The 27,426-nt window shown below is 46.9% G+C and overlaps 1 protein-coding gene across 9 annotated transcripts in view; it reads right to left on the bottom strand.

Moving 5' to 3' along the window:
• Positions 1-1,867: 1,867 nt before the first annotated feature.
• PDE1C (phosphodiesterase 1C) overlaps positions 1,868-27,426 on the bottom strand; it is a 420,549-nt gene continuing 394,990 nt past the window's right edge. For 8 of the 9 annotated variants that reach the window (XM_053926165.2, XM_053926168.2, XM_024563145.4 and 5 more), the window contains 2 exons: positions 20,048-20,107; positions 1,868-4,824 (listed from right to left, as the gene is read on the bottom strand). In XM_053926165.2, coding sequence (XP_053782140.1) covers positions 4,655-4,824; positions 20,048-20,107 — 230 coding nt within the window. In that variant the 3' untranslated portion in view covers positions 1,868-4,654. Of the gene's footprint in view, positions 4,825-15,289; positions 15,351-20,047; positions 20,108-27,426 lie in introns of all 9 variants that reach the window. The other variant, XM_053926166.2, reaches the window with a different exon arrangement.

Below are 27,426 nucleotides of genomic sequence, written 5' to 3'. Positions count from 1 at the left end.
AAACCTATACATAAATGCAGCGGCACTATAATCAGCATGAGAATGGTATTCTACGCAGCTGCACGCCCTTTTGAATTCTAAGAGTCAACTTTGATCCAGCAAAAAGCAATCAGCGCTAATGACGCCCTGGAATACAGCAAAGAGTTCATACCTCTAAAAGACACCAGGGGGCAGTGCAGCCTAAGAAATGAGTGTGTTGTACACATGCGCTCTGCAACTTGATTCCATCAAATTAAACCAATCTAATTTTTAAGGGGGTGCCTTGCCCAAGCCCTTGTGCCACCAGTTCAGACTGATTTCAACCTCATTTCCTGAAGTGAGCGAAGTAACACACATTTCATGTGGCTCATTAACACTCAAATTCTTTTCAGATGAGAGGCTGTTGACTCCATGTATTGGATAAGGCAGCATCGCCCAAAGCATTTCTAGCCTGTCCTAGGAAATGATGAGAACACACCCAGGTGTTTGCTCCCGAAATTCTGGGTCACAGGAAGCCTCTGCAGGTAAACGTTTGTGGGACAGAGTGACTTAGGCAAACTATCCCCTTTGAAGGGTGAGGCTCCAAGGGGGTAGAGCTGTCTTCCTGCATTCATTGGTTGATTCTTGTATGTGCCCTGATTGGGGATCGAACCCACAACCTTGGCTTATCGGGACAACGCTCCAACCAGCTGAGCCACCAGCCAGGGCTAGCGCTAAGTATGTCTTTGCTCTCTAGGAATTTTGAGTCTAAATTTGAAACAGAGTCACTTGTGAACAGCAAAGTTTGTTTTTTTTTAAGACAAGCATACCGACACTTCATTCTTTACACATACATTCTTTTTTTCTGAATCGGCCGAGATTTTGACTCATGAAAGATGCCAAATCAGCAGAGAATTAGAAAGGAGGCACAGCAAGGGATGCTACATCTGCGGGACTTGGAGTCGAACATGGAAATGAAACTGGGGTGATGCAGGACAGCCAGGAGGGCGGCAGCTGCAGGAACGAAGATGCAGGGAGGCAGCCGGGGACTCTGCGGACATGGCCGCCAGGGCAAGAGTGGCCGTAACTGCTAAGAGAGGGGATCCGAGACCTCCCAGGGAGAAGGGAGCATCGCCCCTGGGGACATGGGGTTTCCAACCCAGCGCGGGCACGCCTACTGAAGATTACAGCGGAGTGCAGCAGAGATGAACGCCCGTGGGGAACGCCAGGCGGCCCTGGATGGTTACAGGATTAGCTTCTTTTCACTGAGGTTAAAGAATACTGACAACACCTGATTCACAGAACTAGGAAGGTGCATGTGTCTCAAATGCAAAAGCCTTCTCTCTTTCTTTATATTTTATTTTATTTTTATTGTATTTTTTCCCATATACTCCAAGAAATAATATCTGTTGAGTTCGCAGTGTAGGCTTAGCCCTTAGGGATAAGCTGAGTCAGGTACTACCATTGTCTCCATTCAGAGAGATTACACAACTTGGTAAAGCTCACAAAGCCAACACAAGACAGGAGTCAAGATGTAATTACAGGGTTTTCTAACCCCAAAGTCCCGGTTCTTAACTACTAGCTGCACAGCTTGACCTTGGAATGAAAACCTTAGCTGATAACACATGTGTTTTACCTTAGACTGGCTGCTCTTGTGTGTTACTCATATTAAGAAATTAATGTATCGGGTTTGTGGTGTACAGGAGGCTTCTTCTTTTTTTTTTTTTTTTTCCTTAAGCTACTGCCAGTACAATCAGGAAGCAAATTGAAAAGGGCCGTTGAAAAGGGCAAGGTACACTACTCCTTGACAAGATATTCAGGACTGAATAGGGCCAAGCACAGGGGAAATCTCTTTCCAAATGCATCCCAGAGTTCTGGAGAAGAGAAAAATGACTCACAGGCAAGGTAGTCCTTTCAAAGCATCTCTTTATTTGCTGTAAGAATATATAATTTGGCATTTCTATACAATCCATCGTGCGAATAACATGATAGGCACTTCACAAGCGATGCTGGATGTCTGCCTCTGTGCACTTGCTCAAATATAACATTAGCAAAGGCTGAAATAACACACCGGGATCAAAGAAAACAGAGGGAGCTAATTTTCTTCCCCAGGACCGTGGCTTCCAACAGCGAGACATAGTCAAGAAAGCACAGCCACGCTGCAGTCTTGGTGCCTGAGGCCGAATGTCGTGAGGGCGTGTGAGTGGGTGACCCCGCTGATGCGGAACTCTTAAAAATTTCTGCAGGGTTGGACATCCGCCCGTTGACATTTACTTTAAAACAGTTTTTGTAAGAGTAGACTAACATTTACGTGAGTCAAACAGAGGGTAAGCCTGGAAGCAAGATCTCAACAGACTGAGAAAAATGCTTCCCAGAGGACAGTTTGCAGCTGCTTTCATGCATTGGGGGCGGGGGGGAGGTACAGAGGGGACACAAGGGAGATGGCGTGGAGGCGGGGGAAAGCCAGGCGGGGCTGGGTTACAGGACGGTTAACAAGGGGATGTGCCATCCTGAGGCTGGTCTGAAAAAGAGGCGATTCAAAGGCGCGTTAACCTGGGTGCCCAGGAACAAGGGGCAGCACTTGCTTAAGAGAAAGACAGATGTTTTACTAAAGAAGTTATGTGCCTGGGGTGTGACTGCCACCAAGACCTGCCCGGTTACAGAGTTATGATCGGATAACCCTGCGAGTTTACTTTTGGTTAGATTTATTACAGCGCCCCTTTTTCTGTCCACAATCCGCTGGGGAGCAAAGAGGCCACCTGTCTGCAGAACAGGCAGACGTTACCTGCCGAGTCACCCAAGTTCAGGGGCAACAGGCACTACGGCCTGCAGAAGGTGCTCCTGCTCAGGCGCCAGGCGGGGAGGGGCCCAGCGCTACACGGGCTTCCCTAACAAAGGTTTTCCTTCAGGTGCGGGGACTCAATTTCCCTGGAATGCCCTCAGAAAGCACATTGTGAATAAATTGCTCAATAGCATGACGGGCACTGAACTCTGGAGCTGCCTCGATTGCCTAACGGGTTTCCTGGAAGTGAACTTCAGAGAATGAAAGGAGAGGACATGAAACCCTTTACCATGGGACCCCAAAGGCTGTGGCATCAGGGCACAGCTCCTCCTCTGCCAGCGTGGGGGGCCATCCTGCAGAGATTGCGCTGGAGGTGAGTCCTCAGAGCTGCCCCTGCTATGTCTCTGTAACTGCTCAGGCTCAGCTCTGGCACCCACCTTAGCCTCCCTCTTCATCACAAAAGGCACAGTGGACATGCCAAATCCCAGTCTTTCTTAAAGATTGTGCCCTTACACCGGGGACCTGCAACTAGTAACGGACAGCACAGGACTGGAGCCCACACCTGCCTGCCAATGAGCCTGAACTTCTCCCGGCCTCAAACCCTTTCTGAAGGGATTAAAAGCTGTTTCAGACCTTGAACCTTTCCTTGCAACGTCTGTGAATTTAGTCCTAAAGTAAAAACTCTAGGAGAGACCCAGGGGGCCGAAAAATGCCACCAGGAAGAGAAGCAAGTTACAGACTCTTCTCCCCGCCGGCAGCAGTGGGGGCAGGGCGCTCCCGAGGGCTCCCGGATGGCGTCTGTCAGGAAATGGGCTGAAGTGTCGCCTCAAGGCATCTTCAACCTCATGGAGAAAAACCTGCAATTCGGGCATTCCCATCAGTTCGGCATTTTACACCCTCCTACCCCAGGACTGCAAGACCAAACGGACGTACCCTGGAGTAAACTTCAAACCTCGTCTCTGAGACATGGGCATCTCATGGATTTCCAGCATTGTCCGCTGTGCGTGGCAGGGAGGGTTAGCCTAAGGGGTATTCAACCTTTTGGTGTCTCTGGGCCACACCGGAAGAGGGAGAGTTTTCTTGGGCCACACATAAAATACAGTGCGACACATAATCACACACAAAAATATAATGAGTTAATTTATAGTTTTGTGTTGGGTGCATTCACAGCCATCCTGGGCTGCACGTGGCCTGTGGGCCAAAGGTTGGACGCCCCTGGGGAGGAAAGCAGAGGCCAGAGCTGCTTCTGCAAACTCTCTCAGCCTTGCGGGGATCTCTGAGGCTGGCAGGAAGAACCAGCGCAAAGGGGCTTTACTTTGAACTTGGCCCTGCTTTGGGAAACCTGAGTCCAGAGAAATCTATGAACACAACAATTTTTAGTCCCTTTTCTCTCTAAGGCTGTTTTCCTTCAGAAGCACAACTTGTGTGTTGAGTGCATTTACCTTGAAAGGTACATGCTTATTTGAATTTTAAATAATTGCATTAAAAACAGAAAAAGATGGTTTCAGAAGTACATTTCTTACACACAGTGATTATTAAACCAATAGTCTTGTGAGAGCAAGTCAACATCCAGGATCACGATAGTATCAAGGGGAGGAATTTCATTTTTTTCTGAACAGGTTGTATCGTTTTAATGTTGGTTCAACTTAGACTTTGAAAGATTTACAGCAGTAAGAGCCACACGAGACAACGGTCCTACTGGCTTGCCGCTGGGGTCTGCGCTGACCCCCAAATCCCGCGACCAGGAGTCTATGACAGAACAGTAAAGGGGGCATCACTTTGTCCCGGTGGCCTCAGCCGTGGCTGCAGGAGCCCCAGGGGCCCCCGAGGGTGTCAGGTGGGGTGAGGGGGGACGTCTCGCTGTGGCTGGTGAGCGCCGAGAGCCGGAGACTGGGCCCTTCTCTTCCCCTGGACCTATTTCCTGTTCCAGTTGTGTGAGATGTTCTGAATCTTTTTCATTCTGATCCTCTGATCCAGCATCTTGTACCTCGCAGGGTGCTCCTCAGCTTTCTTTGGGGCCGAAGGCGCGTAGGAGCTGGACGCGTAAGCAGGGCGTTTAAAGTGACGCAGAGGCGGCTTGATGACTGCGGGCCGTGCAAAGAAGACAGACAGCCGTTAGCCCCGCGCTGACACGCACTCACAACGCCCTCACCCGCGACCTGCTCTGTCTCTTCGAGACCGGGAACCACGTAGAGTTAACCAATCACGGGGAATCTTGGTGAGACAGACGGATCGGAGATGACCAAGCACGTCACCACCACGGCCGTGCACTGTAAATAAAGACCAGTTCCTACAGGCAGACAGCGGGGACTCCAGAATGTAAAGGTTTTTCCTAAAGAATGGATGGGGGTAAGGAAGTGAGAGGGAGCGGGGTGGAGGGGTCACTTGGGGGAAGAGCAAGGCAGACAGCTGTGAGCCGAGCGCTGCCCCCAACCGGCAGTTAGCATTGGGGGTAAGCCTCCAGGGCGGCCAAGCAGCCCCCAGGCCTGAAGTGCTCGCAACAGAGGAGGTCACGGAGAAAGTTTGCCAAAAAAATATAAACGTTCTCATACCCAAAATACAAGATCCAAACAGACACCACACCAAAGAAGATACGTGCATGACGAAAACAAGCACAGGAAAAGATGCTCCGCAATTTTTGTCACGAGGGACTTGCAAAGCAGAAGAGCAGCACTACCTACTGCGCACCGATTTGGGTGGGTAAAGATGAAAACATCTGACGGTGCCCACTGCGGGCAAGGGGCTCGCGTTCTCGCTGGAGGGCAGGCAAGTGGACCAGCTACTTTGGAAGACAGTTTGACAGTTTCTTATGAAGCAGACATAGTCCCGCCGTATGACCCAACAACCGTGCTCCTGGGCATTTACCCAACTGACGTGAAAACTCACGTCCACATAAAAACCTGTACGTCAACTTTACAGAAGTTTATTCACAAGAGCCAAAGACTGAAAGCAATGAAGACGTCCCTCAGGGGTTAAATGGAGAAACAAAGTGCAGAACTTTCACACAGGGGAATGTTATTCAGCGATTGAAAGAAAAAAGCCACGTAAAGACATAGATACATTTTAAATGTATCTATGTGTTTGGTGCTAAGTGACGGCAGCTGTCTGAGAAGCCACAAGCTGTATGATTCCAGTTTATATGATTCCTCCTCCTGCTGGAAAGCCTGTAGCCAATTCGACAATGTAAAGGTGAATCAAGGTGAACCCAGGTTACGTGATCATTGCAAAGAGCTGAGATACAGTGATTAGGCGAAAGGTGTGGAGGAGCGGATGCTGAGTCATTGCCTGGAACTCCAGCTCTCTCTGCGGCTGCTCTGCCTCACGGAAGGGCACCCAGAGGAGTGAGAGGCACAGGTAGCTTGCAGAGCTGGGACTGGGGGGCAGCACTGTTAAACAGGAGGCCACCCTCATCAAAAACCAGCTGTGCCAATCCCTTCCAATAAGGGGAAAATGCACGATGTTTATGATCAAGCCAAAGGTTAGGAATAACCTCAATGTACAATCACAGGGAATTGGTTAAGTTCTGGTCATTCTTAAGAATACACTCCTATGATACTATGGAAAAATGATATTAGTGTCTATTGATAAAGAGAGGGTCATGTAAAATACTGTTAAATGAAAAAAGCAATAACGATAATCTAACCTTATTACTATAAAAACACATAACCACATGCACAGGAAACTGTAAGAACATACATTTACCATATTTTTCAGACTATAAGACACACTTTTTCCCCCAAATTTGGGAGGAAAATGGGGGTGTGTCTTTTAGTCCAAATGTAGCTTACCCGGCTCTCTGGGGTGGGGGGATGCGGGGTGGGGGGCAGCGGTGGAGTGGGGTTTTTTTTTCCCTATTTTCCTCCTCTAAAACCTAGGTGTGTCTTATGGGCCAGTGGATCTTATAGTCCAAAAAATATGGTAAGCCATAGCAATAATTATCTCTGAGTGGTATGAACATAGCCATTTTCTTTCTGGTTGTTAACACCACCTAGTGTTTCTATTATGATCGGGTTTTAGTGGCACAGCTTTTTGCAAAGAAACAAACTACTACTATGTCTTCTGTAGAATCATATATCGGAGCCATTCTGCGAAATCACGCACAACAGGAAGTCTACTCCGGGCTTTAGTCCGCGACGTCTCAGAGGACGCATAGCTGAGCACACCTTTGACAACCCACAGAGGAACGGTCGAGCTCTGGCTTCTTCGAGCACCTGCCGTGTCCCGAGTATGTCGCCACGAACAGAACAGCACTCCCTGCTTTCGAGGGGCTTCCGTTCCAGGACCCCCTCTGAAACTTGTGACTTGCTTACTGAAGAAAAAGTGTTTGGGAATAATTAGTGATTCTATTACTACAAGCTCCAACTTTGCCTTTTGAGCGAAGATAACTTGTAGTAAAGACCTTCAGCGATATCCTGTAGTGACATCATAATGCGGATGCAGAAGAGCAGAGATTTTTAACGTCTCAGAGTGCTTAAATCTGTTTCTTAGGGTGAAAAAGGGATTGCGGCACCAGACCCTCTGGGAACAAACGTAAAGACAGTCCTGTGACCATGGACAGTGGGTTAGAGACAGGAGAGGGCTTCAGAATCAAGGCTGATGATGCCAACATCTGGGGCAGCTGATTTATTGCTCAAGTCCCAGTCCCTCCCGGTATTCATTCTATTTTTGCTACCCAGCGTGAACCCAGCCAAAGTATTATTGAATTTCCCACTTCTCAGCATGGAGAACCATTTACCGTTTGCTGGGATTCTGATTGTCAGAACAAAACCTCTCCTTGCCACCGGAGTCCTTGCAAATAGAGTTGAACCCGCTGAGAGAGCGGCTCCCCACCAGCACCGTGGAAATGCTTATATCCTGCCGTTGCCCTCCCTCAAAATGTGGGGGAAAGGGAAATGCAAAGAGGGCTGTTTTGTACGCATCAATTGCCTCTCCCCTCTGCAGGGACTCCGATTTGATCACAGGGCAAAAGAGCAGAGCTGGAGATGCGGGTGCCATCTTGAGTTTAGCGGGGACTTCTCTTTGGGGGGAGCTGGTGTGGTCTCTTGAGGACTCCTTTATTCCAGAGATACTCCTGGGAGGGGGTCTGACCCTCCCACTTCAATGACTGGGCACTTCCCACCAAGGCACCCAAGCATTACCTTTACAAGCCCATCCCCCACCTTCCATCTTCCCCTCTAAGGAAAGCCAAACCCCTCCCCACCATAGACTTCGTCATCAGCAGTCAGACCATTTTCTCTGGGGGACACGTTCGCAAAGTCTGCTCTCATCTCTCGGAGCAGTTTACTTGGAGAAAAGGATCGAATTGGCTAATGAAGATTTGACAAAGTCACATGTCTCGCACGGAACCTGCACTTGGCAAAGGCGTTATCGAGGGCTGCTTGAGTGCGGCTGGGAGGGTACGTGAGCGTCTCACACGAGATGGACAGCAACTGGAACATTTCACCTACAATGTCATAGGGTGTGCTTGAGCGTGGTATTGTTATGTCACAGAATTACATGCTGATGATTTTGCAATAAAAATTTTGTAATAATAAAGGGGCGTTATTTGTGCCAGACCCTGTATATTACTTGCAAGCGTGCCTAGGAAAAAAGTTCCAGACAAAAATGGACACATCATCCTTTTTACTTTGCAATTACACACGTTTGTTTCTCATAAAAGTGATGCTCTTTTAGGAGTTTTAATCCTCCTTTGTTTGAAGCTCACCTTCTTCATAAACACCACAATTCCTCCCAAACTTGTCTATGACTTTCTCTCTTTGCTCGGCCACCACCAGCCCCCCTTTCCTTTTCTCTCTCTCTGAGACCGCGTTGCTTGGTGGCTACTTCTTTTTTTTTTTCTGGCATCAGAGACCGTGAGATAGAATTATTCCTCTTCAGAAAATGAAGAGGGATTTATTCAGATAACAAGTTGATGGCTGTTTGTTGGATTCCGGAGTTGAAATATAAATGGTGCTTTTAAAACTCCTTGTTTGAAAATGTATTTAGTCTGTTGCTCCTCACAGTGCCTTCAGCGAAGTTGTGAATGGGACAGACGTCGCTGCCAGAGGAGGGGTTCCTAAGTCACATTTAACTGGGTGCAAGTGAAATGAGTATTTCCAGGACTTCTCCGAGACCTCAATGATGGAGACGTGTATGATGACTCCCTGAGAAGTTCTCTCAGGCCAAGGGACCCCTTGGTCAGCCGGGTCTGACCGTGTTCAGCAGAAAACACGTTCAGAAGGACTGGGAGAGTCGTTACCACGTCACATCCATCTCATTAACTCAGCGCTGTTCCACGCCAAGTGACGGCAGGCCAGAGGGGATGGTCTCGCATCCCGCTGTGACCTAGTCCAGCCTGGTTCCATGAGTTACGCAGCCACCCGCATGAGCACCTCTGTCCTCCCAGGCTCCCTCAGCGGCGGCATGGAACTCCGAGCCCCCTCGCCTCGGCCGTGGCACCTTCCCTCCGGGAGTTTCTGAGCCCACTGCACGGCAGGCTCCCCAAAGGCAGAGACGAGCTAGGCTCACGCGTAGCTTCTGAATAAATTCTAATACTGGCACCGTGTTGTTGTTTGTTTAAAGACGTGTTGGTCGTGTGTTTTTTCTGTTCCAAAGATAATGTCATATATGACTTTTGCAAATGGCATTTCCATGTCCAGCCAGTTTCTATCTGCATTTACACACACACACACACACTAAACTAACAAGATAACTTAGTCATTCAGTGCCTCTCAAGTGCCATTTTCCCTGAAGAATAAAATCCGCTGCCATTCATTCCGTTTCTCAAATCAGTGCCTAATTGTGGTACAGTCCTGACATCTGAAGTAAAGTCCTTGTAAAAATGCCAAAAAATCACCCATGACTTTTGAATCACAAGGCATTGGGCTGTTACCATCAGTTGCACTGAGGTTGGAGCAATGTAACAACTGAGCCTGTGACGTTCATCTCAGGATCTGCCGCGGGGGAAAAAGCAAAACAAAACTGTATCTGACACACACTGTGTACTAAGCGCAATACTAGAAGCCCGCCTTGAACTGGCCTTTTACCCTCACCGCAACCCTAAGAGGCAAGCTCTATCACACCCCCTTTCGGGGGGAGGAACCTGAGGCTTAAAGAACTTAAGTAACTCGCCCAAGTTCACACAGCTAATTTGCAGGAAGTCTGTATTTTGGTTTCATTCAACACATTCTGACATCACAGCCTTCCTCCCATCTTTAAAATAACCCTGGACCAAAGTTCAGAGTAAGTTTAAATAACTACCGTCCTGAGCTAAAAGAATCAGGGTAGAACTGTAGCTCATTTATACTGTCAATGTTAGAGCATATATTGGTGGAATATGCAGGATTCTCCAACAGCCTGGTGAGTAACCACACTCTGACTTCCCCCAAAGAAAAGCACTGGAGGGCATCTGTGCCGCAATCGGCAGGTAATTACCTAACAGCCCTGGCTGATGGGTCTCTTAAATGACTGCTCTTATCTCTTCCCTCACCTGTGCCGGCTGGAATCTGAACAGGTATCCCAGCGGAAACACCAGGCCCCTGGACACAAGCAGTCACACCAGGGGAGCTCCAGGATCTTGAGTGAAGTTTTAACTTGGAAATTTTTAGCCCTGACAGCACATGACAACCACCTGCCACCTGCGTTTTAAAAGACTCCGGCTCTGTAAGGACTTCAGCTCAAGCACATGAGAACGCCAAATAGTATACTAGTTCTGTATTTGAAACGCACAGAGGACGGGAAGCTTGTGACCTGAGGAGGTCTCCAGAAGGGGCAGCGCGGACACTACCTGAACGGAACCACTACCTGGGATGGGAAGGTGCCCCAACCGGCATTTCCAGGCCCACATAGGGATACGTGTCCACAGGGAAAAGATAAACTGCACGGTTTCTCTGCCCTTCATCCACCTGATGCTGTTTGCTTTCCTGGCACTTCCCAATCCTGGATGCCCAAGCCCTGCTCCTGAGAGTCTCTGGAATAACCACTGATTTTGAGGTGGCGCCAAGCGTCAGTGTGCTGGCAATGCCCAGTGATTCTAACATGTAACTCGGTGAGAACCACGACGTAGGTGTCAAGTTCACTTTGAAAACAGGTCAGCCTACACTTAGTTTCCGAGGGGTTCCTGGGGCAGGTGACAGGGTCTGCTCATCCCGCACGGGAGGCACCAGCCCTTGGCCACGTGCTGAGATCTATGCCCGGAAAGGAGCCCACAAAACCTGCTTCTGAGGGAGGTGGTACGGTATTACGAGAGAAGTATGGGCTTTGGGCAACGCATAATGGGGTTCAGCCATTACTCGCTGTGAGACCCTAAGGAGATAATCTGTTCTGGGACTGTTGTCTTTTTTAATGGGAAAAATACTAACTGCCTTGCTTGGTTGCCGTGAGGATTTAAAAAGTGACATAAACGGGGGAAAACCAAAATGGAGGCGTAGGTAGACACACTGTGCCTCCTCGCACAACAAAAAGGACAATAACAATTTAAAATCAAAAAACAACCAGAACTGACAGAAAATCGAACCACACGGAAGTCCAACAACCAAGGAGATAAAGAAGAAACATTCGTCCAGACCGGTAGAGACGGGCAACCAGGGCAGACTGGCGGATTGTGGAACGAAAGGGGCAGGCCAGGCTGCAGCTAGCAGACCCTGCAGCCCCACACTCGCACATAGATAAACCGGGAGGAACGGTGTGGGAGCGAAGCAGACCACGCAACCCAGGGCTCCAGCTCGGGGAAATAAAGCCTCAAACCTCTGATTGAAAACGCCCGTGGGGGTTGAGGCGGCAGCAGGAGAGACTCCCAGCCTCACAGGAGAGGTCGTTGGAGAGACCACAGGGGCCTAGAGCGTGCACAGACCCACCCACTCGAGAATCAGCACCAGAGGGACCCATTTTGATTGTGGGTAGTGGAGGGAATGATTGAAATCCGGCAGAGAGTGGAGCAGGCGCCATTGCTCCCTCTCGGCCCCTCCCCCACGTACAACGTCACAGCGCAGCGACCAGCATTACCCTGCTCCAGGAACACCTAAGGCTCCACCCCTTTACGTAAAAGGCGCGCCAAGACCAAAAAAAAAAAAAAAAAGTCCCAAAGGAAAGAACAGATCAAAGCCCCAGGAAGAATTCAACTAAGCAGCTAACAGATAGCCAACCTATCAGATGCACAGTTCAAAACACTGGTAATCAGGAAGCTCACAGAATTGGTTGAATTTGGTTGCAAACTAGATGAAAAAATGGAGCCTATGCTAGGAGAAACAAAGGAAAATGTACGGGGAACCAATAGTAATGCAAAGGAAACTGGGACTCAAATCAACACTATGGACCAGAAGGAAGAAAGAAACATCCAACCAGAAAAGAATGAAGCAATAAGAATCCAGAAAAATGAGGAGAGGCTTAGGAACCTCCAGGCCATCTTGAAACGTTCCAACATCCGAATTATAGGGGTGCCAGAAGGAGAAGAGGGAGAACAAAAAATCGAAAATTTATTTTAACAAATAATGAAGGAGAACTTCCCCAATCTGGCAAAGGAAATAGACTTCCAGGAAGTCCAGGAAGCTCAGAGAGTCCCAAAGAAGCTGGACCCAAGGAGGAACACACCAAGGCACATCATAATTACATTACCCAAGATTAAAGAGAAGGAGAGAATCTCAGAAGCAGCAAGAGAAAAGGACACAGTTACCTACAAAGGGGTTCCCATAAGACTGTCAGCTGATTTCTGAAAAGAAACCTCACAGGCAAGAAGGGGCTCGCAAGAAATATTCAAAGTCATGAAAGGCAAGGACCTACATCCAAGATTACTGTATCCAGCAAAGCTTTCATTTAGAATGAAAGGGCAGATAAAGTGCTTCTCAGATAAGGTCAAGTTAAAGGAGTTCATCATCACCAAGCCCTTATTATATGAAATGTTAAAGAGGTTTATCTAAGAAAAAGAAGATTAAATAACATGAACAGTAAAAATGACAGCAAACTCACAGTTATTAACAACCCCACCTAAAACAAAAACAAAAGCAAACTAAGCAAACAACTAGAACAGGAACAGAACCACAGAAATGGAGATCACATGGAGGGTTATCAACAGGGGAATGGGAGGGGGAGAGAGGGGGGAAAGGTACAGAGAATAAGTAGCATAAACGGTAGGTAGAAAATAGACAGGGGGAGGGTAAGAATAGCATAGGAAATGTAGAAGCCAAAGAACTTATATGTGTGACTCATGGACATGAGCTATAGGGGGGGAATGTGGGAGGGAGGGGGTGGGCAGGATGGAGTGGAGTGAAGGGGGGGGGAAATGGGACAACTGTAATAGCACAATCAATAAATATATTTTAAAAAAAGAAAACAAAAGTGACAAACGATATAATGTTCACATGGTACCTTGCCACCCTGCACAGTGCCGGTACGTCACAGGTACTTGGTGAGTGACTGCCATTATTACACAGCCCAGGAGATGGGAGGTCGTCCCCAGGGCCCTTTCGACAGCACCCTCCCTGGCGATTTTCCTTTGATGGTGCAGAAAAGTCCCAGAACTCCCTGCACGACTGGATTTGACTCCATGCATGGCCTCGCACACAGTGAAGAGATCACCTTAATGAATTTAACTGTGACTCCTTGGCAGAGGACACGCCCCTCTGATTCATAAAATACTAATTATCCAAAATGTGCATTTGCGAAAACACATTGTTTTCATGTTCAGCTACCTGAGGGAACCACTTTGCTGAAACCAAGCACCATCCTCGGCAAAGCCAAACCCTCTAGCCCACATTCTAAGCCATTTATACAACGTACAAACACAGGGGTTCATTGGACGCCCGGGGGCAACGCCTAACCACAAGTGCAAATGAAGGGCTGGAAATCCAGGATGGGAGGTGTGGCTTCAACAACCAACAAGGCTGGAAGGAGTTTCAGTCCCTGAACTCTACTCACGATATAAGTAGGAAAACGACAAGGCCGCCTTTGATTCATAAGACTCTGCATTTTTATGCTGAGCCATAATGATTCCTTGAGTCAGTGCCATTGGGAACCACTTAAACCACTGATTCTCTGGTCTTTCGGATACTTCTTCTTTGCGCTTTGCCCCATAGATAAGTCCTCTTGGCTCTAAACTTTGTGAGGTCAGGTACAGGGTGTTATGCACACTGGCATCCCAAGAACTTAGTCACAATACTGATAACAGTTGGCGCTGAGAAAAAATGTAATGAATACACAACTCTACATCACACTCAGGAAGCTTCACGCATCTCCCATTTACTGCAGAATAAACAAATCTCTTAGAATACACACCAGCGGGCAAAGGTGGTTGGCATCTGCAGAACCGAACTTTTCTCCTGCGGTTCAGCAACATCGTATACCTGGATGTGCTGCCCATGTTTGCTCAAGAACGACAGCAAGTTCCTCTCCTTTGAATTTCAAGTTCGAGGCCTGACCACCTTGTTTTGCACAAATGCTACAATCTCAGCTCATTTCTGCAAGTCTTCCGATGTATGGAGAACTAAGGCCTCCTCCCACCTCCCTACCCCTCCTTTCCACCCCCACCCCCCACCACAAAGAGGTGCAAGAGGAGGAGGGAGCAATTAAATAAGGCTGGAAGCTTAGCTCTTCTTATTCAAACAACAGCTACTTATTACATGCCCTGCACCCTTATGTTTTAATGACTAATGATTTCATTTAATAAAATTATTATTTTAATAATAAAAGAATAAGAAAGTCCTCCCTCAAGATGATCATCCTCCATGAAGTTCTTCGTTTTCACTGTGCTCGCCCTGACAAGCACAAAGGACATGAACCCTGCTGGTTCAAAAGGGAAACTATTTCGGTTATTACACACGTGAAGTCCTTTCCTTGATTTTTCTCCCAACATGGGCATTTTTTCCACGTACGCATGTGAAGATGGGAAGCGTGAGGCCAAATAAGTAGCTCCATGTCCCTCATGCACACCAATGACGACCTACACCAGAAAAATTTCTTCAACGATAAATTTCTTCAGGGTTCTAGAGCGCCAGAGAGCAAAGTAACCAATGAGCTTTGATCCGGTCCCTTGGAAGAATGACAGCTGCCACCCCTCAGAATGAACCCAACTAAAAGACAATTGCAAAGACAGTGCCCACTGGAATCTTTGCTTAAAAGACACGGCAGGTTGTGCTTGACATTGGCACATGGGTAACTGATCTAACCCTCAGGCCAAGCGAGGACAAGTGTGAAGGAGAGGCGGGCACAGTGTGGACGCTGTGACATCAGCCTTTCCCTGCTGGCCATGAAACTCGGAGCAGGGAGTGCTAAGTTTGGGCAGGCTATTCATCTGATTGTGCCTCAGTTTCCCGATTCGTGGAATGCACATCACGGTGCCTTCCTTAAGAGTTGCTGTGATGAGTGAACGAGATAAGACACGTTAACAAATATGTTAAGAAGCATTGTCCCTGATAGCTGATAGATGTCGAAAACACATCAAAGTATTTATTGTAAAAAACACCTGTATTAGGGAGATCAGGAGTTACCATTTTTGACGTTAATTACTCAATAACTTACAATGCACATAATATTTTGTTTTGGTAAAAGAAATACAAGCTTTCTAAAATGTCTTCAGACCTCAGAGCTGGTCCGTTGTCTCCGGCGGACTCCTCTGGATGGATGTTTTATCCGTAGTCCCCTGGAACAAGACACAGAACAATGTCATTGCAAGCCAGCCAGCATCACACACACAGATGCTTTCTACATCAGGCGGGGTGACCAGAAGCACAGCGCATCTACTGCCAACACTACAGTGCATGCCAGCAGCTGCACACACAGCGGAGCAAGGGGTGAGCTATCTGCACCCGCGAGTGACTGGGGTACTGTACCTTTCCATCTAAGCTTCGCTTCAGGAAAGTGGTGTGACCCAGGCACCCTGGGGAATCGGCTTGGAAGTAAGCCACTGACTAGTGTCCAGCAATGGGCCGCTGCTCCAGCGAGAGCCAAGGACGTGTCCTCCGTCTTTTATGGCCCGCCCCTGGAGCTCGATTAGGTTCACAGACCTCACAGGTCACAGGTGAAGCTGGCTCTAGAAAAAACCGGCTGCTGGTGCCATGACTTTCCCATGTCCGAGTCACTTTGCTAAAGCTGTGAGAGGGCTCAAGGGGGTGTCCCCAGAATAGTTTTCTGGTGCTGGAACTTCAGGAGGACCCCTTTTGTCATTTCAGAAACCACTGGCTGTTCTTTAGTGAAGGGCTCTCTGGTAGCTTCTGGATGGGAGCAGGTTATTTGCAGAACATCCTTTATATCTGAATTCTCAATACCCGTATCTCTCCATAGGTGCGCAAGGGAAAACATTAAATTACTCTGACATATATGTAAAATTATGTCCAGGTGGATAAAGCCAAACGGAGCTGTCTTGGAGTACAGCCATAGATTTTTCACTTAAAAAACTCAATACCTAATATTTTGAGCATGCAGAAAAGTATAAATAATAACATAACAAATACCCATGTATTCTCAATAGTTTAATCAAATCTTAACATCTTTCATATTCAAAAAATTATTTAAAGAGATTAAATATCACAAATATAGTTGAAGTACCTACTATGTACCCTTCCATGATACTTCTCTCTACCTACCCCCAAAACATTAATCACAATTTGGTATTTATTATTCCTGTGCATATATTCATTCAATTATTGCATTTGTGTGCATCCATAAAATATGTAATATTTTTGCTTGTTTTAAAAGATAATATAGTGTTAGATGCTGTATGTGTGTGTGTATGTGTATAGTTGAGACTCACTTTTCTTCTTCAACATTATGTTAAGCATTGTGTGTAACAGTCAAAAATGGAAAACAGCCATCAGTGATTAAATACCCTGTCCTGGGGCCCATCTGCACAATAGGCTGCTATACAGACATTAAAATAGACAATGTTTTCCTAAGACCTAGCTTTACATTTTGCATAGAATTTCCTTTGCCATATATCGGCAAACTTTCTCTGTGTGTGCATGTGTTTTAAAGTGTGTCTCTTAAATGCAGGTTAGAGCTGGATTTTGGATTTTTAAATCTAATCACATAATCTCTGTTTTTTAATGCTGGAGTTTAAGCCATTTGCAATTATTGTCATCACTGGTATTTTGGAATTGATTCTACAGTCTAGTTTTGTTTTTGTTTTAGACTTGATTCTACTATCTAAATTTGTAATTGCTCTTTATTCCTTGCTTATTTTTCTTCCTTTCTGCCTGTGTTAATGCATTTTCTCTCTTCCCTTTGGTGTTGTTCACTTGCTGATTTAGATGCTATAGGTTATATTTAAATGATTTCACCAATGATCCTTTGTGTCAAAAGTTACAAAATTACAAAGTTCTGCCCAAAGACAAAATAGATCTTAGTGTTCCTCAACCCCTATGACAACTCCCCTTCCATCGGCAGCTTCTGTTTCCTGTTTTAACACAAAAACTGGACATTATTTTTATGGTGACCCGTTACTCAAATTTGCCAACATGTCTGATTTACTTGCGTGTGCACCATTAATGCTTGTGACTCGCACCTTGCTTTGAAGGTCACTTTTCTCCTTGTGGAAGTGTGTCCCTCAGCACATGAAGACTCACCTGCACTGTCCCCTCGCATTTACTACGACCAAAGCCAGGACTGCTGTCAGCGGTTGTCACTGGGTTACAGGCAACCTGCTTGCCGCTCCCCTGAACATAACTGACTTCTCTGAGCATTCAAGATTTTCACTTTCCAACCTTGAGTTTTTCTCTTCTAAAATTCCAGTGGTTATATGTTTGGTTTTTAATCTGAGACGTTTGAACGGCTTGTTTGGCCTGTCTCTATTGTTTTCTTTCTGCACAAGTTTACTGTGTTGTTTTCAAGGGTTATTGTTCCTCCTGTTTGAGCATGCTGAAACCAGACGTTTTTAATTGTTGGACAGACGGCGCAAAGAGCCTGAGGTGGAGGCAACTGAGTCAGAGGGAGGCAACATGTGGTCCCAGGGTAGGAGAACAGAGGAGTGAGCTGGCCATCGTCACACATGGGTGGAGGGTGTCTGCTAGACAAAGCATGGGCACTACCCACTCCACTCTACAGGCTTTGGAGTGGTCAGAACTCAGAACCTGAGACACCCAATCCTGGGCCAGGTTAGACTGCCCACTAAGGCCAAGGCCAAGGTGGCTAAGACCCTGACTAGGAGGCCTTGGAAACCCAGCAGGCCAACAGCAGGCCTCCAGCACAGCAGAGGGAAAGCAGGTCAGCTCTCCGTAGTCTTACAGATGTCCAGGATGACGTCAGATATCCCACCTGACCCTCCCTGGAAGGCTGTGACCTTCCACAGCAGAGCAGACTCCATCACTGCACACTGGAGCTGATGGTTTGGAGGTGTTTTCCTCCTAGTGTCTGTAGTACAAGGGCACAGGATCCGCGCGCAGGGACAAGATGAAAGGGGCCTCCGGAGACCACAGAGCAGGTGATTCAGTACTAAAGCAAGTTAGCACAGTCGATGCAAACCCAAACTTGAAAAGGAGCCTTTTTCTGAGGATGGCTGCTTTCTATACTGTCCTAAATTGAAACGGGCGGCGCCCACTCACACACCCAGGTGCCCAGCCTCAGCACCATCAATGAGCACCCAGCGTGTGCCGGTCAGTGAGCAGGCACTGGGGCAAAAATAGAACAAGACCATCCCCACCCTTGAAAAAGCCACCTCTCACGGGGTAAAAGGGCTCATAAGCAAATCATTATAAGTAAATATTAATTCTACCTAGATGATTTGGAGGGGTTACAAAAAGAAATTAGCCAGGGAAGAAAGGGGCAACCAGTATTTCAGGCAGAGTGACCGCCACAAAAGACACTGATTATAAAGTAAACTATTATTTCATGTCCAACCAAGAAAAAAATGCTCATTAAATTATAACACACCACTGGTTGCAGAAGAGTCCTCATTTCAGGGGCCAAAATGCAACGCACTGTCCCTCTCAGAATAATCAAATGTGGCACTTCCCCAAAGAAGAAATGTAAAAGATAAATTAACGTTAGAAAATAGATTTTAAAAAACATAAAATCAATGCAAGCCAAGTATGGATATAATCTTTTTCTCATCAAATTGGTAAGGTATTAGTGTTAGCATTAGCGAGAGCATACTCAAAAGGCAAACTCATCACGGAACATAGAAAATAACACTACCTTTCTGGAAATCACTGTGACTAATGTGTGAAGAACCTAAACAGGTACCTATCGCTCAAGCTAATAATCCTACTTAGGAATCTGTCCTCAATCCACAGAAAGATTTAGGTACAAGAATGTGAAGGTATTTCTAATAACAAAAAGGCAGGCTACACTAATGACCAGTTGTCAGTGAATATACTGCTGACCCTTGAATAACACCAGGGTTAGAGATGCCAACCTCCTGCACAGTCAAAACTCCGCACGTAACCGTTGCACAAATTAATCACGCAAAATGTTAGTGAAGCACTAAAATATTTTTTAAATAGTTAATAACACCAGGTAAATCTCATACTGCAATGGTAAATTTTAAAAGGGATGAAACAAAATCTCACGCAGAGTATAATTCCACTGTAGGAGGAAAAAGTACCTAATAATGACCAGAAGGGACGGGAGCCTTGGTTACCTCTGAGTGGTAGCACTGGCAACATTTTCCCTTCCTATAATTTCTATTATTTTTCAACTTTTCTACTTTGTTTATTTTGCCTTTAATAGCTTCTAACACCACCTCCTGTCCAAACAAATGGGTTTTTGCTAGTTCTACTTGTAAAAATTGAATCGTGGTAGAGATTGCAAACCTAGGCATGGAGACAGAATGACCAACAGGTAGGAGCCTCTCACGGTAAAGGGTGATTACCCAGAATCATCACGAACACCTAGAACTTCCAGCTCAGTGTTAGACGGGACCGGCCCAGACATGCAGACATCTGTATTTCCTGATGGTAGAGACTCGCCGTGAGCGCCCACTCTGAGTCAGAACTATACAACATTTATAAGCAAGAATACGTCTAGTGAGCTTGCACAATTTGAACATGGCAGAGCTGGGGTCTGAACCCAAGTCTCTCTCACGAAAGGCTCATACTCATTCCCCTGCACCATCTGTCTCTCAAAGAAATACTTCTGAAACATGTCCAGAGGAACATTAGGAAGAATAAGATTCTACTCTTTCCATCAGCAAGCAGGAGGGACCGAGAACCAAAGGTGGCTCTATCAGGGCTGTTCCTGAAGGGACTTCACCAACAGGTGGCAGAGGCCCTCTAGTAACGTGGGGCAGCCTGGATGAACAGGGGCCAGAGCCTCAGTTTATCAGCTGTCAAACTCAGCTCCCGAGAGAGCCGTTCTCTCTGTTGTCTGTGATCACTAACATCACCGCACAGCGCTTGTACCCACCTGGCAAGGTGAGGCGACTGGTGCTTGGGGCGGGGGAGCCGTGAGAACGCTTCTTTGTGCCTGTAAAGAGGAAAAAGAGGGTAAGGGAAAGAAGGATGGTGGACAGACTCCTCAGGCAGGTAAATGCTCATCAAAAATGTTATCAAATGATGCAAAAGTTTGGGTCTGGAAACGTCCAGAAGAAGGCTGCATGCAGCGGTGAAGTGGCACTTATTCCACGGTCCAGGAAAGCCGGGGGCGCAGCCTTGATCTCACCTGTGCGTGAGGTCGTTCTCAGAGTCCTGGTTGGCAGGTTGGAATGTTGGGACCAACACACCCTGAGCCGGCTGCCCCTTGCCATCCCCAGGGGAACTCTCTAAATGTGCAGGAGCCTGAGCACCTGCCCCAGAGATCCTGATTTCCTTAGACTAGGGTAGAGCTCAGCATCAGTCCTGTTAAAGCGCACCCTCTCCTTGGCCCCCTGCTGGGGATGCCAACGTGTATCCTGGGCAAAGGGTCCTGCTGTGGAGGGGAAAGTTCTAGATTCAGAATCGAGAAATCAGGGGTTTGTCCCTGCTTTGTCCTTCTACTCGTTATTGGACCTCTGATACATGAACTTGACATCTTTGAAGCTTAGGTCTTCATCTGCAACATGAGGGGAATAACAATTACATTGAAGTGTTCCGAGGAGGACTGAAGTAGCCAAGGTGTGTGAGATGCAGGGTCTTGGGGTCGCCCCCTCCCACGAAGGAACCCCTATCAGGAAAGGAACACCTTTGTTTGTATAAGCAGTCGATGGGCCCCGAGGGGTGGGAATGAAAAGGCAGCCCCCCCATGTGCGGGTCTGGAAGGAGAGAGCAAAGTGAAGGTAGGCTTTGTTCTGCGAAAGAATACTGTGTGTGTGTGTGTGAGATGCATCGATATATATAAACACATCTATCCATCTATACTCTATTTTACATATATAGATACATGCAGACATATATAGACACATGTACAATACACGTGCATATTTTATATCTAAATACAAATATTATTTGTTTGGTCATCCATTTCCCTGTTTGGCCATACAAAAGAGGCCCAGAGGCCCAAATCCAGCAGCGTGGCCGATGCCTAGAGTCTGAGCAGGTGGAAATGCAGAGACAATTGGTTTTTTTCCTTTTCTTTATAGCTTTTTCTTTTTTTAGTTTTTTTTAATTTTTTATTTAATTTTGCAGAGACAATTCTTTTTACAAATTTTATGCGTTTATTTTTAGAGAGAGAGGAAGGGAGGGAGAAAGGGAGAGAAACATCGATCAGATGTTTCCTCTCGTACATGCTCCCACCGGGGACTGAACCCACAACCTAGGCACATGCCTTGACCAGGAATCGAACGGTGACCTTTCGCTTTGCAAGATGATGCCCAACGAACTGAGCCACACCAGGTAGGATGGCAGAGACCATTCTTAAGCAGAGGAGTTACATGATTCCGTGGGAAGTGATTTCTGGTACAAGTCTGCTGAACTTAGCCAAACTTTTTGCAAAGTCTTCTTTACATGCAGAGGCCTGGTGTGAATGGAGGTTATGTCAGTTGGGAAAACCCTGCCTGGGACAACACAGTCGGGGGAAGAGATCACTAGATGATTCATCACAGGAAGCAGGAACTTGGAATTGGAGGCGAGTGGATAAGCTCTCCCTCCCTCAGAACCCCTGTGAGATGTGGAGAAACATACTCGGGATGCTGTTTGAGCCTGGTTCATTTTAGTTGTAAAGAACGGGGTACCACCTTTGACATCATTTATTTATTATTATTAGCAGTAGTACTGTTCATAGTATTAGTAGTAGGAGTAATAGCAAAAATTAAAATAAAATCAATCCAGATAGCTCACACTCACAAAGACGGTTAATTTGCATGAGGTGGGAGAAGCTGGGCGGGACTTTACGTGGCCATCTTCCAGGTCTCAAGGATGCTGTATCAGAGTTGGGGAACTCAGAGGGTCCCCACTGGCTGTGGCTGAGTCAGAATCCCCTGGGTGATTCTGTGAATACGGCTTCCACTGCCCTTATCTGATGTGGAATCTCAGAGGGAGGCAGCCGGAAGTTTATGTGGCAGCAAGTTCTGCAGGCCAGTCTGCTGGTCATTGGTCAAAGGAGGTGCCTGGGACACCCCAAGGTAAAAGATTTACTGAAGTGATACTTCAGGTCCTGGCCTCGTTGCACAACTCCACAGAGGACAGTGGACCTGAGTAGGTGACAAGTCAGTTCTGATCAAGGGCACCAGGAGGATGCAAATCCATGCCCCTGACCTTATCCAGAGCCGGAAGCCCCTCTGGGTTCCACTGGACCCGCCTCCACAGTGGGGACACCAGTGACTCAAGATCGTTATCCCTCCACTCACAAGACATTTTGATTGTCCCACTGTCCCTTTGGGAGAGGGTCCCTCAGTGGCACAGCGATATTTGGGCCACACAACTCTTCAAGGTAACGGCCGTGCTGGGCATCACAGGAGGTTGAGCAGCATCCCTAACTCTACCCACTAGGTGTCAGTAGCAGCCCCTGGTAGTCATCTAAAAAATCCCTGAGACAATGTGTAGCGTAGGTCCCCAGGAACAAAACTGCCCTCAGCTGGGAACCGCTGGTTAGCGTGAAGGCAGGGCTTAGGGGTTTTATTCAGAGTGGCGATTCACAATTCGACTGCTCGGTCATTGGTAATAGTCTCTGCCACACACCCAGCAGTCACTGTGTTCGAGGCCCCGTAGGAGCTATGGGTGATTAAATGTCCATTAGTTATCTACTACGCTCTCTGATGATAGAACGACTCCCATGTTACGGAATTTGGAGACAAAGGGAGTTTACGGAATTTGCACAAAGTTACTGAGTGTTCAGAGCTCAAACACAGAGACACTTTCCCAATGGCTCCTCCTGCTTCTTGATCAACCTGTTATTCAGGTTTTCGCCAAGTGCGGTCATTCCAAATTTGCCCGAGGCTAAGAAAAATGTGGAACAATTATTTTAACAAAAAGGAAAACTGAAGCCAGATCCCTGAGCTGACCAAGTGCCAGGGAGCCAGCGATTTCGGGGGCTGGGGGTACAGATGTGTCCCGAGTGTCCCGGGGGATCCCCATCTTCAGGCAGACCTGAAAAGTCTTCAGGCAGACGTGGGGTAGACATTTCCTTCTTCTTGTCTAACTGTTGGAAAATATGGCTGCCTGCTTTCCACAGGTACTCTCGTGAAGTTGTGATCAGACGCAATTTTGCCCTTGTGAGCACTCGGAGACCCGCAAAGCACTGAATGACGAGCTTTCAAGATTGCTACCTGCAGAGACACCCACTATTGCAAGGTTATTCCATAGGAATTCTTGGCACATTTTTAAAAAATATCACCCACTATGATCTTCCAAAAGCCAGCAGCTTGGTGGCTTTCCAATGGTGCAGCTTTTCGGCCCCTTGGTACCTTCTTTGCAGACACTGAATGAGACAGGAAACTCTGAGGGTGTGGAGTCCATGGAAAAGCAGACCTGCAAACCCTCTGGAAATGCTGTTATCTTCTCTGCACGCTTGACAACATGCCCAATATATCAGGAGAGGGGAGAACCCACCAGCACCTCTCCTCATGGTGAGTCATAAACAGGTGGCAGGCGGAGATGCATAAAATAAACGTGTTTGTAATTTCTACAGACCTCCAGGCTCCCTGGTAATGGAGGTTGTGCTCCTGAAATCATTTTCCGCTCTGAAGCCACCAAATTACTCACCGCGTTACTCAAAGATCCATGCATGGGAATCATACTCAGCTCCGTTGCAGCTTCGAAAACCCTTCCCCCTCTTCTGGCTCCATTCCCTGGGAAAATATATCAGAACTGGAGCTGGAAGTTGCACGTCCAGACCAGCTTCTGCCTGCTTCGCTGCTCCAAGCCGGCACTGGCCTTGGGACACGCAGAGGTCACCCCGGGATTTAGTGCACATCTCGCTCTGTGAGTGACTCTGCATTCACTGTCAGTGACTTCCAACCCTGGCCATGCGGCAGGGGTTCCTGGGGAGATGTAAAGAAGATATGCCGAGACCCAGGCCCGCCCCCTAGAAAGGCTGTTTCCCTTGGTCTGGGGTGGGGCCCAAGCCTGGGCATTTTAAAGGTTCCCAGGTAAGAAGCACCACACTCAGAAAAACTGGTGAGAGTTTTCCTCGTGGAATGATGGGAATCCTGTAAATGGCTTCTTTTCATTTTTACTCAGGTTTCCAGGAAACTCAGATCCAGTGTATGACTTAGTGCTGGGGCCCAGGAGGCCTGTCACCTGACACAGCTCCCGTCCTAAGGTGAGCCCCAGCCTGCGCTGTCCACCCCCGCTCAGCTTGCTGCCTTGGGTTTTATTCTGCATCCTTAACTTAAAACAAATTGGCTACATGTATGTGATCTTAGTTCTGAAACATGTTATGAATGAGGTTGGTAAAAGGAACACGAATGAACGACGGCATGAGTGCATCAGCTGACCTCTGTTATCCTCATCTGTAAAGACGTAAAAGCACGGATTCCAGGATGTAACGGGCGGATCAAGTGAGAAAGCCCACATGCGAAAATGCATAGCAAGCTGGGCAGCACAATATAGTGTTTATTAGTTTGCACTCAAAAGAAGGGTATGTGTGTGTGTGTGTCTGTGTGTGTGTGAGAAGCAGCTAGTATTTCATCTTTGGGAGAAAAGTATTTTAGAGTCATGAATTCCGTTGTCCTTGACCCACGGCATTTGAATGGCCAAAGAGTAAACGACCTCATCAGTCAGCTCTGGCCGAAATGCCAGCACAGTGGCTTGTGGGAATGGAAGTATCTTTTGACAAACGAATAGCTTTCAGATATTTCAGATTAATGTCCTTGGTTGGTCCAGCTAAAGGGTAATAAATGCAACTAACTCATCAGGGGTCTGGAAAAGAGGCCGGTGATGGAGATGACAACGCAGGCTGATGGCTTCAGGCCAGTATACACACCTAAGACTCCGGAGGTGGGGTTAGCGCTAAATCCCAGTGATTTGCATGCAGCTTGACCTCAAACAAATAATTTCCCTTCTGCCAAGTGGGGCCGCACTGCCAAGCCCAAGGCTGCTGGGAAGGGGTGATTTAAGAGCCCACGAGACCACACGTCCTCTTTAGTAACAGTCCGACAATAGGAGTGCTGCTGTAACAGGAGCAGATCCTCGGGTGGGGGAGGCTGCTGAGCAGCTGATGCAAGGAAAGTGTCTGTCAACCTAGTGGGCATCTTCTGTCCCCCCCTTTTAGCACACTGCAACGTCTGTCTGAGTGACATCCACCACCTTCGGTCACTATTGCTAATGCACATCTACCAACATTTTCTCTGTTCCATTTAGGGTGTGGCAAACGTCAACAAGCCATTGCCTGGTGCCGCAGAACATAATGTTATTTTTGTCCCTTTCCAGCTTTGATAAAACAGCATCGTGAGAAGTGTGCGTTCCGCTTAGGGCTATGGAACGGCTAAAGTGTAGGGCTTCAAACCCTGCCTACTTCCCTAAGAGCTGTTTTCCAATAGTATGTAAATTAAAACGGCCTAGTCAGAGTCTTTAGTAACATTTTCCCCCATGAGGCAACCACCATCAGTCCGAGGCTTGCTTCTGTGTGGCTTGATCTCTGTTCATCACAAAGAACAACGATCAAAACCACAAGAGCTATTCAGACGTGTAACATTATATACAACTTAAATGTGGCTTTTAAAATTTACATGCAATTTGGAATTGGGCATGTGAATGAAGAATTGGAAAAATATTCATAACCTTTGACCCAGGAATTATATATCTGAGAATTTTTTCAAGGGAGATAGAAGCCTTATGTATAAAGAGCTTCATTGCTACGTTAGTTACAACTGTCAAAAATAAAAGCGTGTAACTTAATTGTCCAACAGAAATGTGGTTAAGTAAACTGTGCTAGAGTCACAGAACAAAACAGTATGTCGCTGTTGGAATTAACAAAGGGTTTTTTTAATGGGACAATGCTAACAATCCAATGTCATGTGGGGAAAAATCGTAACACAAAATTAAATACACCGTACTGCATGGCCTCGACTGTGTCAAAATGCAGAGCAAAAGACCATAAGGAACCCCAGTAAAGAAGTGACAGTGAGTAATCATTGGATGGGGTGTTGTAAGTGATTTTAATTTTATCACAGTTCTCAATATTTTTCAAAATAAGTTCTTGTTTTAGAAAGGAAAACTTTAAAGAACTCATTTTAATCCATGGCAAGCACAGCTGCTTTGGAGGAATATCACAGCCTCCTTTGTCAGAGTAATAGTCCCATAGACAATACACCAGGTGGCCTGGGAAGGGGGGTTGACGCAGAGTGGGGGGGAGGATGGTATTTGTGCAATGCCCACCATCACCACTAGGGGTTTCCCTATTAGTCTCCGTCTGAAGGAGGCAAGCTTGGGGCTACCGAGTAGGTAAACCACTTGCATGCCCACAAACAGGGGAAAGGACCATTCCCTACTCAGATTCCTAATGCTCCTGGCTGGAGAGGAAGAAAATATTGCCAGGTAGCCCTTTCAAGAGAAGGAGAAAGAAATAGTGTTTAGAATTCAAGAACTATCATCACAGGACTACAAAACCATAACATCACAGTACCCAGGAGAAAACTGAACATATGGAAGCTGGCCTAATTCCTTACACGCCGACATTCCTTACACGTCCAAGGAGCTTCTGATAACCCCCCTCAAAGATCACGTGAGACATGATTCACTGTGGCTCTCTCCCTGTGTGCAGGAAAAAAGCACTTGATACCTGGGAATTATGTGGTGTTGGAAGGAATACAAAAGAGATGGATTGTTGAGTAAGTTTGGACGGCCTCATATCTGGGAGGGAACACAGACAACAGTGACAAACACTGAAAGAACAAACAGCCTTCTCATTTTTCAAATTCTAATCGAGAGGTTAAATCATCGTTTTTATTTGGTAGTCAGAAGAACATACATGTACTTATTCACTACTGATTGCCAGGGGTGGGGGGTGGGGATTACACATGGGGGAACTGTCAGCCTCGTCTGCACAGTCTGCCGCAAGATTGACAAGGGACACATAATTTATGGAGAGCAGTTTGGCATACTTTGTTTTACATGAATCCCCGTGATTTATTTTTGCATTTGGAGATGTAACACTGTGGCATTTGAACACTTTGTTTAGTACAAACCATCACTATAGGGAACCAAACAGCCTGCTCCAGAATGAGCAGCGATTCTCTCGCCCTTTGACACACAAATGCAAATTGCATCCTGCACGTTATCTGCTTGAAACATATTTCATTCACCATGAAAGCACATTCTGTCGCTGCTGTAAAATAGAGACAAATCCACTGCACCACCTTCCCGTCTAGAAGACCATTCTGCAGACATACCGAGAAATCCCTTCCTTAGACCTCCAAAGAACCATTCGCG

This window comes from Desmodus rotundus, chromosome 6, assembly GCF_022682495.2.
Source record: "Desmodus rotundus isolate HL8 chromosome 6, HLdesRot8A.1, whole genome shotgun sequence".
NCBI lineage: Eukaryota > Metazoa > Chordata > Mammalia > Chiroptera > Phyllostomidae > Desmodus > Desmodus rotundus.
The sequence above is the reverse complement of the archived record's forward strand: the minus strand, read 5'-3'. Positions and strand labels throughout refer to the sequence as shown.